Source organism: Mixophyes fleayi, chromosome 6 (genome assembly GCF_038048845.1).
Source record: "Mixophyes fleayi isolate aMixFle1 chromosome 6, aMixFle1.hap1, whole genome shotgun sequence".
Lineage (NCBI taxonomy): Eukaryota > Metazoa > Chordata > Amphibia > Anura > Limnodynastidae > Mixophyes > Mixophyes fleayi.
The window spans coordinates 171,188,957-171,201,563 of NC_134407.1; the positions used below are offsets into that span (position 1 = coordinate 171,188,957).

The 12,607-nt window shown below is 39.0% G+C and overlaps 1 protein-coding gene across 2 annotated transcripts in view; it reads right to left on the reverse strand.

The window, feature by feature from the left end:
- Positions 1–8,643: 8,643 nt before the first annotated feature.
- Positions 8,644–12,607, reverse strand: part of ZNF652 (zinc finger protein 652) — a 33,848-nt gene continuing 29,884 nt past the window's right edge. For both annotated transcript variants that reach the window (XM_075177198.1, XM_075177199.1), the window contains 2 exons: positions 12,266–12,410; positions 8,644–10,727 (listed from right to left, as the gene is read on the reverse strand). In XM_075177198.1, coding sequence (XP_075033299.1) covers positions 10,207–10,727; positions 12,266–12,410 — 666 coding nt within the window. In that variant the 3' untranslated portion in view covers positions 8,644–10,206. The remainder of the gene's footprint in view (positions 10,728–12,265; positions 12,411–12,607) is intronic.

Here is a 12,607-nt window from a genome sequence, read left to right on the forward strand (position 1 = left end):
GTCATCCAGATAAGGCCATATCTTGACTCCTTGCTTTCCTCAATTCTGCTATCAGATTGACGAACATCCTTGAAAAATTTCTTATAGATGTCTCAACCCAAAAGTGCAGGAAGGTGAACTGAAAGTGTTGGCCCAGGACCAAAACCCTGAAGAATTGCATGGGATGAACTGCAACAGAAATGTGAAAATAGGCATCCTGAAAGTCTATGGATGGGAGAAAATACCCACCGCCAGTGACCATGTGGATGAAATTCAGATTCTATGTGGAAATGTCTGATATGAATAAATCGGTTTAATCTCTTCAAATCCAGAACGAAAGCCCCTGAAGACTTTCTGAAAAGGAAGAGACTGAAATAGAAACCTGTACATTCTTGACCTACAGGAACAAGATAAATTACATGAGCCTTATTAATGATTGCAGACTGCTTTAAAAGGTTACCAATTCTACCCTGGTTGCTAGAGCCCTGTGGGTAAATGTATAAAGGAGCGATGTTTGCAAATCGCTGATATTCGGCGACTTTGGCAACTAAATTTCAAACGGCAACGTGTTTAAAGGCAAGATTTGACTTTAAACACATTGCCGTTTTAAATTTGGCTGACAAAATCACAGAATATTGTCAATTTACACAAATTGCTCCTTAACACATTTAGCCTCTGGACTTTACCACAAAGTTCCATTTTGAATACTGACGAAACATTACTCATTTCTTACAATGTGCAACACCCAATGATCTGTGATGGAGTGAACCCATATCTCTGCAACCTGTGCAATCGCTTTGTCTATTGGTGCTAATGGGGACCTATCCTGACAATAGTTATTGTGGAGTCTTCAGATTTGACTTTCCTTCTTTTGGACAAAAAGCCAGTTTAAATGTACTAGGCATATTTTGTCTGCCTTATTGTCTCATTGGCTTAATACTTCTCACATCTCTGAAGTGCTGATGAGCCAAGGAATACCTAGGCCTCCTATCTTGTGGAAAGAGGCTAAATTTACAACCAGAGGACTTCTGGATAACTGCATCCATTTGTCTTCCACAAGCAGAGATCTTCCAAATGTGAGATTGGGTAGACTATTTTTATGTGAGCATCTGCAACCCAAGGGTGCATCCAGAGGGCTCTCCTAGTCACTGCTGCAAAGATCATTGTCTTTGCTGAAAAAGCAAAATGTATCTAAAACATGCTTCACACAAAAACGCTATGCCTTTCTGCATAGATGCTTTTCAACATGCATCAGTCTTTCATTTGGACATCTGTATAATGTCTCCCCATAATCTACGTGCTCTAGCAACTAAAGCCACAGCTACACCAGATTTCAAGATGGTTCCATATAAAATATGAAGTTTCTTAAAGCAACTCTCTATCTTCCTATGCACGTGATCACTGAGGGGACTCCCACCTTCAATATGCATAGTATTTATGGAGGATATACTAGCCACAGGTGCATCAACGTACGGACCATGCTCCAGTTCAGAGCCATCTCATTCCTTAATGGATGGATACATATATACATCCTAGACCTCTACAAATTCTTTATAAATCAGCTCCTTCACCATCTGATGTACAAAGAAAACACCACTTTTTCTTTTATGGTCTTCAAAAAGGGATTCACCAGACTCTTTGAAAAGCCTAATCCTGATCCATATATTTGTAAATATGCTTCAGCATAATTTAAATATTGTCAAAATTAAACTTTAGTGACGCCTCTCTTTCCATATTCATCCCAAACAATTGGGGAACACATTCTGATGAAAACTTGTCTTCCAACCTATGCTTGTCTGAGACCTTGCTCCATTTAACACGTGAATGACACACAAATCTTCAGTCACAAAAGCTTCCTTACATTGCTTAGGAGGCGGTTTTACTCCTGACTGAGAACTGTGTGTTGTGCAAAATACTCCTTCAGTTTCATTCATTAAAGGCTTGTCAGATGCCACAAACTTTAAGCATCGTGTTGTCTATCTTTTTCACAGGCTCTACCAGAGTACTGAAGAGACCAGATAATACAAACAATAAAATGCACATGTAATTCAGGACCCTTAACTTACGAGACCTACCCAGTGTGTGTACCTTTTGGCTGTTTAGTGTTTGACTCTGGCCCCACTATGCTGCTGGGTTCAGAGGACTTGCTCAGTATCCAGGTAAACCGTTTCCTAAAGGCAGGGAACACTTGAGTAGTTTTGAAACACTTACTAGCCTCCATCTCTGGGTCCATAACTTGTAGACTGCCAAATAAAAAAGCCATCGCTACACTCAAGTTGGGGCAGCACGGTGGTTTAGTGGTTAGCATTTCTGCCTCACAGCGCTGGGGTCTTGAGTTCAATTCCCGACCATGGCCTTATCTGTGAGGAGTTTGTATGTTCTCCCCGTGTTTGCGTAGGTTTCCCCAGGGTGCTCCAGTTTCCTCCCACACTCCAAAAACATACTGGTAGGTTAATTGGCTGCTAACAAATTGACCCTAGTCTGTGTGTCTGTCTGTCAGTCTCTGTCTGTGTGTGTTAGGGAACTTCGACTGTAAGCCCCAATGGGGCAGGGACTGATGTGAATGAGTTCTCTGTACAGCGCTGCAGAATTAGTGGTGCTATAAAAAAAAAATGGTAATAGTAATAATCTGCTCCAGGAAGTGGCAGACTGGTGTTCCCCGGGTAGCCAGCCACTCTCGGCTGTCAGCAGACAATGGTTTGTTGCCAGGACCCAATAGATGGCAAGCCTCTGTACTACAGAAAACAAGACACCACCTGCCCTACACTAATTCTAGAGACAGGAAAAGACATAGAGGAAGAAGAGGAGGTATCTTATATACCATCAAATGTGTTTGTTTTTTCTTTCTAATGGGTGTCTATCTAAACGAGAAAGGAAATTTACAGTTATAGCTGCCACAGAGGATTGTAGAGGAAAAGATTTTGTATACATATTAGGTAATGAAATAATGGAATCCAATTATAGAAGGTGAGAACAATAAGAATTAGGTAATGACAGAAATTTAAACAAGTGTTGATGATGATAATGGATATAAACTGTAAGGAGTATTCAGGGCTGGTGCTAGGGTCCATGGCGCCCTAGACACTTTGAAAATCGCCTCCCCCCTCCCCACATCTTTCCTTACCTTGCCTCAACACCGCCGCCTCTCTGCTCCGTCTGCTCCCCTCCGCTCACTGACACTGTCGGGCTGTGATGATGATGTCACGGCCCGACAGTCAGTGAGTGGAGGGGAGGAGACAGAGCAGAGAGGCGGCGGTGGTGAGCAATAGCCTCTTCCCCCATCTCCGTGGATGTATCTGAATGCTGTGCGGCGGCCGTGGAAGGTCAGCGGTCGCCGCACAGTTTTAAGTGCCTAACCTTGCCTAATGGGAGCGCCGGGCCTGGGAGTATTGTGGGTATAATCTTATAGCGAGTCTTTACATTCCAAAATGTTCTATTGAAGCTGATGGTGATTAAAATATTCATGAAGATTATATCAATGAAAATTAAGGCAATATAGTGTGAGAAATTGATCAATGGAACTAATAAAAGTAATGTATTATGTTAAATACACTATTTAGGCAACTTTAGTGTGAATAAGATTATAGTGATGGAAAAAGTGAATATAAAAACTATGTTGAAAATAAACAATGAAGTAGATTTACAAATAAATAGAAACTAATACTAATAAGGAAACAGAATAATGAAATAGAATATGCAAACAGTTCCAATGGTAGTTTTTAAAATACGCTTTGCAACATTGCTTCTTCACTTGGTTCCAAGAGCCAGAATTTTCTTTGTTTATAACTTATTGATTTCTATAGATCTGTAAATCTATTATTCATTTTTCATCATTAATATATTTATCTATATCATCTCCCATCTACATCCATAACTTATTTCATAAAAATAAATTCTATTCATCCATCATTTAATTTATATATGTGGACATTTGTCTAACTTGTCCTTAGCGCTGAAGCATAAAGTAAAAAGCATACTTACACGTCTGTAACGGCATTTACAGCTGGTGGGGGACAGGCGGAGGAGGTGGCAAGGCATGCAGAAGGGTCCATCCTGGCACCTAGTTCCAGGGGCATACTCATTTGAAAGATGTGGCCCCAGAGAAGCTATTGTCTGGTGATCATCAGATACCAATCTACACTACAGAAAACACAAAAGGCGCCCAGGATGCAGGTGTTTTTTTAATGTCTAGATTTTTCCTATCCTGGATTTAAAAAACTATGGACACTTCTCATTTGAAATAGTACAGTCTCCTCTATTAAATGATGTGTCCCCTTAGTAGTTATTGTCTTGTTATCAGAAAATTACACCATACACAACAGAAAGAGTTAAGAAGTCTACAGATGGGAGGGTAATCATGGCCAGATCTCATCCATCCGGGCTTCAAAAACTCAAGAGCACCCTCACTTGATGCAGAAGGTTGTCTATTTTTAAAAATGGGCTACCAATCTAATTCCTCCACCTTTTATGCATTTCATTCAACAGCAAACCAGCAAAAAATAAAAAAACACAACAATGTTAAGTACAGATTTTATTAGGAAAACCTATTTGTAGAATCTTGTTTTCTTTTTGTGCTTTGGAAAGCTGGATTAAGATTAAAAGCCAGAATCACTATTTATTGTTTGGCGATGTTTAGAAAACAAAAATCCACCCAAACATTTGTTTTTAGTTTACTTTCATGCGTTTAATTGAACACTTTTTTTTCTCATATTGGGTAGATTTTCTTTGTTGTCAGGTGGTATAGGCAAACTAATGGTATATTCTGAAAATTCAAAGTATTCTGAAGAAAAGGTAAAATTTGTATGGGTACTGGATAAACAAATTACGTATATTGATGTAGCAATGTGACCAGAAACCACATCCCCCAAGCAGCTAGTCTAACTAGGTAGAGAATACAGTCTAACGCACACATCCAAGCTAGCAATGTAGCTAGATGAGCTTTTCAGGCTGCCCAGCCCATGCAGTCTCCCCTCACACAACAGGTCTCTACCTACCACAAGATCTGTACACTAATCCCGTGATTATCTGTGCTGCTGTGAACACTGCTAATATACTGGAGACATTTTGGAAGCGATTAAAACTGGATAGTCAAATGCACCATGGGCACCTTACCAGGAAACTTAAAATCTAGCAGTAACGATAGTGCCCTCTATGGCTATATATTTTTGTAAACTTCTTTTGTTATTTCTTTATAAGCCTTGCTCCCTCATGTAATACATTTTCCTCATGGGATCACCAACCATGGCCTGTGGTGAAGATAGCCAAGGGCAGGAGTGGCTTGACAACTTTATTTCAATTGATGCAAGGATGAGCACTGCTCATTGACGTGACTCTCTATGTTTAGTAAAATACAGTATCCTTCCTTATGAAGGGAGAAACTATGAGCATACATGAGCTGTACAAAGTTTTTGAAAAGAACACACAGATATTGTTATATTTGGGCAAAATGTTTGCATTATAATGTTTCTTTTCAATGCCATGGAAGTGTGTACATATAATTAATATCACTTACCTTGTTTCTCCTCCCCTTTTAAAGCTCTGCCTATCTAACCTCATCAGGTTGTTGAGGCTCCACATAACGACCTATTCAAACAGGATGATTCCAGCTGTACATAACACTTGACATCATTATTCACCCGCCCTTCCTGAGTACAGAGCATGCTCAGCTCACATATAAGCTCTTCCTCACTGACACTAACATCTAAGCCCGATACTTTATATAAATGCACTTGCTGGTGTGACGGTCCTTCCTTTGTGTGACCAAATAATTCCAATCACTACAATGACATGTGGGCAACTCATATGGGCCCTAAATCTAAAATACAACTTGAATTATATAAAAGAGCTACCATTTACATTCATAAAAACATAAGTAAAAGTTACAGGAACTGATCAAACGAATAGATAATGTTGTGATTGAGATAATTTTTTTCACCTACACCAGACTTAGGGGGGTATTCAATTGTTAGCGTTAACGGAAAAAAACGAGCGCTCAAAAAATATTACCGTTTATACGGCAATATTGCGCGAGAAAAGCGTTAATACGGTAGTTTACTCGCGGAATTTCAGCTCGCAGCTCAGGGAGCAGCGAGGTGAAATTCCGTGAGTGATTACCGTATTAACGCTAAGATTTTTTGAGCGCTCGTTTTTTTCCGTTAACGCTAACAATTGAATACCCCCCTTAATGTCAGGGAACCCATCATAGAACACTGCATCCAGCTACCTGATGCAGAGAATGACTGAATAATGTGCATTCAGCTGTACATCTAAAATTCTGTGAATAAATGGAACTGGAATACATATTTGTAAAATCTATCAGCAGCTCTATTATATAAAACTAATATGTATTTTAGGGTTAGAGGAGGTGCATTAACTTATCGGTATTTTGTAAGTTTACAGCTTTTTTTTTTTAAGGGGATATTGTCTAATTATAGTCTATGTTCCACCACAGTGTACTTAACTACATTTGCAGCCTTATATAATACTGCTGAATGAGATTGTTAAACTGAACTACAAATCCCATTCAACGATAAAACAATGTCGTTCCAATTCTGTAGTGTGCATGCACTCTACAGAAATGGAACAATTTATCTGATGACTACCACTGCCACTATCGGATGACAGCACAAGCAGAATTTTGTGCACCAATTTCCTAAAGAATTGAGATGGTCTACCCAGAAAACTGTTGCCTGTGCTGAATGTGCATTTAGCAAATTGATCTAACCATGGTAGAGCTTCCAGGGGCTATGTGTGAGAGAGCCTCCCTTTCCTCCCTCCTGTAGCAATCAATGATAGAGCAGTACAGTCTGCAGGATCACTTACAACCTGGACTCCCGGCTAAGCCAGGAGACACCTGCAGCTGTGGGGACTCTCAGCTCGGCACTCCAGGCTTTTGTCATAGTGGCTGCTACCTCATCACCTGGGCTGGCCAAATGTGGTCCCTAAAAGAAAGCTTTCCCTACCCAGCGCTCTGTATCATCTCCCGTCAACTACAGTCTGACAGCCCGACCTGGCTTCCAAGCCCAGCTGTCAGACTGCACAATCATGCTCCAAGGCGGCTCCTTCCATAACTCCCTGCTCTTCTGCTGTGCGAGCCAGAGAAAGCCAGAAGAGCAGCTTTTCTTAGCTATTACATATCACATCACATTGCCCATGAGATCGCTACTACTGCTTGCCACTGGCAACAACTCTGCAGCCCCATCCACCAGGCTGTGGCTATAATTCCTGCCTCTTCATGGCACACAGCGCATGGATGCATGTTATGACATCTGTCACTGCTGCAGCCGATGGTTATGACAGATGAAGACCACAGATCTGAAGGTAATCATTTATAATGTGTTCACGTGAATTGGCTTGCCGGTCTGGACTTTTTTTTTTCATGTTTGTTAGATTGGCAAACATATTGCATTGTTAGAAGTTTGCTGTAGTGTGTACATAGCCTTACACTGCATTGTACATGCAGATCTGTATAATATTCACCTGTTTGCCATCAGGTAACCTGCTTTATAATACATTACAATGAAAGAAAATAGGCCATAACTGCACAGACCTGTGTCCATGAATGTAATATAATGGTTTAGAAAAAAGCAAAACAACGCTTATATGCATCATTATTTAAGGTGTTTCATTAATAGGAAAAAGTGTACTATTACAGGAATCAATCCTAGAAAATAAAAAAGAAAGATATATCACAGAGGCCAAGTTTCACAATGTGAGCATTTTATAATGAACAGTATAAATAAATGTAATGTTATATGGTTTGACAAGACGCACATTGTACAGGTTTTCTCGTTCAGTTCATGAGATGATACCAGCACCAGTAACCTGTACTTGGAAACGCACTAAATGTTAGGCACAGATTTGCACTTTATAAAGAACTATTAAGAATTTTGAATTTGCTTCTTCATTGTTATTTCTGGAAGTTTTCAGCACCTTAAAACAAACCATTTAGTGTTTCCTGGCACTGTAACTACCCCCTTTGATTCTTACCACATGCATTTAGCTATGGTGTCCACCTCTTTCCTACAGTGCTGCAGTAGAACCACCGTAAAACAAACAGGATCATTTCAATGAAATATAGCAGTGGATTAAATGTGCAAACACAAACACACAATAAATAACATTTTTTATTCCCTTCAGAAAACTAAATTTATTGGTTGGAATTTGAAACGGGCACCAATTGCGTGGCTTTTTCATTCTAGCTTTATTCTGTGCTTTTCATCCCTATCTTAATACCATCAGTAGCTATTTATTTTCATTATTCCTACATTCCATACACTGCTGGTATCTAGACACTGTTGCATCCCATGGAAAGGAGGAAAAATAAAACACAAAAAAAAACCTCTCCTTGATGATATAAATACATGTCTGGAAAACACAGAAGGAAGCCAAAAGAATGCATTTCATTTAAAGACAAAAAAATTAAGTCATCTGAAGGTGGTAGACCTAAATTTAGTCCAGTGGACTTAGGAGTTAGTTGGTATACTTAAATTAACCACCAATTTAAATATAATTGTGTTGAATAATTATCGATTCTAATAAATACTTGAATGTTTATATGATTAACATACTACCTGACTTGAGCCCTGCAGCCAAGTGAAACATCTCTCATTTTTGCTGTGGGCTGGCTTATTTCACCAGTAAACTGACCAAACGAACCAGTCGAAATATTAATCATATTTGTTTATAAGCAAATGATTAAGAATTAAGCTCCAGCTCCACTATTAAGCCCTTTATTATCAATGTTGCAATATTGTCTGAAAACTAATATATTAGGATATAAATTCACATAATCCAGTTAATATCACCTCAAAAATGATCACACCTTGGATTCCCCGTCCTGCGTGACTCCATGTCAATTGCTCCACACCACTCATTCGTCACTTCAAGTTCATATCATCTAGTGACCTATCACTTGTCCATTTACATCATAGAAAGGGGACAGCCGATTCTCCTTTAAAGTGCTTGGTACTTTATAGTTTATATTTGTTTTTTTGTTTTTTTATTTAAAACACATTTTCTGAGTGGTCATTGAAACAGGTGGAAAGGAAGGATTTTATTAGAAAATTGTTGATTTCAACATTGACTAAAAGGGAATAAACTTTAAAGGTGCAGTTCCATTTTGCTCGCACAGCCGCAATGTTTTATTCTTACCAATGCATGTGTTGGTAATTACTATGGCTTGGCAGCAATGTTCGAATCCAATATTTATACACTATGGCAAAAAGTTTTGAAAACTTTTAAAAAAGGACAGCAGGTTTCTAGGTGCCATATACACTGTGGGTGTGATCAGGGAGTAATGAAATATAAACTTTATATTATAACCAGCAAGGGGGACTGCACTTTTAAAGGTAAAATAGGTCCTAAATGCACACCACTTGTACAAATCTGGAGCGGAAAGTATTACCAAAAGGCCAGAAAAAATTGGGGGGACTTTGTGAATATTTTTTTCTTTCTGAATGTTTAAAAAAAAATAAAAAAAAAATAGGGACGAAGGGGAGAGCTACACAAAATAAAATAAAAATTACACATCTTTGTTGAAATACATCAGACTAGATTCAGTCTATACAAAAAAAATCCTCTAAAATAATTTTGGTAGTAAAATAATATGTATGGGAGCCGTCTAATCGTTTTCAGACATAATGGTATACCTTCGTAGGGCTGTAACATGAGGAGTTAAGGGAGCAAAAAAAACCTTTTTTTTAATGCTTTAAGGACATTGTCAGTCTCAGACATTAGTATACAATAGGGAGAGAAAATACCCTAAAGTTCCTTCTCCGCCTTCCCAGAGTAGCTTGTAATCCATCCATTTGGGGCCATTCATCATGGCAATTGTTAAGTTATTTCTTAACTCGTTTTAAGCCTGGTAAGTAGCCTGGGTCAGGTAATCTGCAAACTCTGGGTTACTGCCAGTAAACCCCCTCCCACTGCTGTGCCACTTGTAGGGTCAGACTGATGATACCGTCATGACAATTTATAGGTTAAAATAATGCTTGAGTAGTGATCACGAGTCAGCTACCCCATTGGGGCAACACTGCTCTACGCTACAGTCATTTCCCAAAACAGGGTCTGGTTGCGCTCCACTTTTGCGACCCTTTAATGCACTCTGCCAGTAACAAGGGCCTGTTGTGTAGTTGTAGCCTAGACATATGCTGCTGTTCAATAAGATCTATGTTGGGGCTCCAACCCCATTAGGCTGGCACTTTTACTTGTAGCTTGCCATTGCCATTAATGATGTTGGCTAGCACTGGTCTTCTCTGCCAGGTGCCGTAGGAAACTATCATCGGTCTGTCCACGGTGATTCAATGCCTCGCTCTTAAAGAGAGCTGGAGGTGGAGGCAGATGTGGTACCGGCGGTACTGCCAAGTGATGTGGATGGGAGTGCGGATGTGGATGCAGATGAAGGTGGGAAAATGGATGTGGGATGGGTCGAGGAGGCAAGGAGCTCAGCACATTAAGGTTCAGGGGTGGCGTGGGACTGCTTGGTGGCACATGACCTGTTTGGAGGTTGGTGACAACTTGTGAGGGATTGTTAAGAGCAATCTGCAAGGCTGGGGGAACACCCACTGGACTGGTGACTCTGAAGCACTTCTCCTTGTGAGCCTTTAGCATGTTGGAAAAACGGAAGCGCATACCACAAACGTCACATGGGTAAGGCTTCTCACCCGTGTGGGTCCTGCGGTGGCGTTTCATGTTTGGGCGGCTGGTGAAGCTCTTGCCACAGATTTCACAGATAAAAGGTTTCTCTCCTGCAAAAAAAAAAAGAAAGAAAACAGTGCTTTAAAAAACAAAACAAAAAACAAAACATTGTTTCATAACTTCTGTAAAGGACATGCAAGTCCAAGTGCATAAGATGACACATATACTATTGGAATTACACAATGACTATATTTATATTTCAAGGGTTTTGCACTGATTGTGTGATAATGTAAAAAATAATAATAATCAGTGTAGACAACTGATCAGAAAAAAAAAAAAAAAAAAAAAAAAAAGTTATTGTTTCTACATTGATCCACCATTATACTTACTGAAAAACAAGAGACACTAGTGATCTACATGTTTTTATCAAGAGGTCCCTCAGTTTGGAACTCTTATGGATGCAATACACTAGTACTGTATAAATATTTTCTTTTCAGGCGCATGAGAACCTCATCTGACCAGGTTTGTAAAAGGAAAGTACAGTCTGCACTTTATCAAAAAGCCCCAAGCTTCCCTTGACCTATGTATCAAGTGGTTCTGGGAATGTTATATAGGGGAATTTTCTATCCTCACCCAATTGACTGAAATGAGGGGAAAACAATTTGTCATTGCCCACAGCATATATACATAACGCTTGAAACTGTGGTATTTAAAAGAACTGACTATTTTTAAAATGAACAATCACCAAGATCAGTTGTGTTGTTTACAAATACAGAATATGGATGGCCTTTTAACAATGTACATCAAAATAAAATTTGTGTATACATTAAATAAGCACTCCACCAGCAGTCTTTTTCTTACAGGGAGATATGATTCATCTAACTTTCCTTACATGTGACTGTACATTGACCAGCTTTTGCTCTCAGATTTGTTTTTACAGTTTATTACAGGAGATACAAGTGTAAGTCTGTTACTTGTTACTATGTTGATGGCAACTGGTACCATCACTAAATAATCAAATAATGTAGTCTATAGCTTTAAAAAGCCTGAGACAGGCTTAATGTGTGAATAGAGCAATCATTTAGGGAGACCTAGTTGCTTTTGGCCAATAAGCACAAAGTACTGAATTACAAATCAGTAACAATTATATTAACTTGATATTTTTGTTTGTTTGTTTAACTTTGACATAGAACAGTTGTCATATTAAGCATAAAACAATGTTTTGTTTTTTTTAACTATCAAATTTTAACTAGTTTGCTACCAATAATGAATTAGTGTACATCATGTACTAATAAAATTAAATACAACATTAACCTCCAAAATTTCTGAATATTTATTGAAGATTATTTATTGACAAAAAAGTAAAGTGCATCCGTCACCTACATAAAGTGGAGACAGGAGTTTTGGGAGCTGAATCGATATTCATAAGAATGCAGCTGGTAGAATTCCCTAGGAGCCAGTGAACTCATGCCTCATGGAGATCTGTGGCTCCTAGTTAATGGATAGGGATCAGTTGCATATAAAGTGAAGGTCCCACCGTCTAGGAAGAAACAACTGCAGAACCGTAGTTATCTTCTTCATAACGTAACCAATGCATAACAGAACACACACAGATAAAGGGGGAAAACAATGGAGGGAAGACTCTTACCAGTGTGTGTTTTCATATGCTCATCAAAATACTGCTTCATGTTGAAGTCTTTACCGCACCACTGGCACATGAACTGTTTGTGTCCAATGTGGATGCTCATATGTGAACGCAGCTGATACTTGTACTGAAACCGCTCATCACAGTTCTGGAAACAGAAACAAGTCCTGGGTGAGGGTTATAGCATAAAGCTACTCCATAATGATACACAACATGCCATCAGGACATTTTCAAAAAAGTTAAAATTTTTTTTTTTTTTTAAATAAAATAATGTAGAGTAGGGAGACCCTCTGCACTAAAAATTAGAACTATTGTGGTAAAGTAATTATACTTAGCTGAAAAATT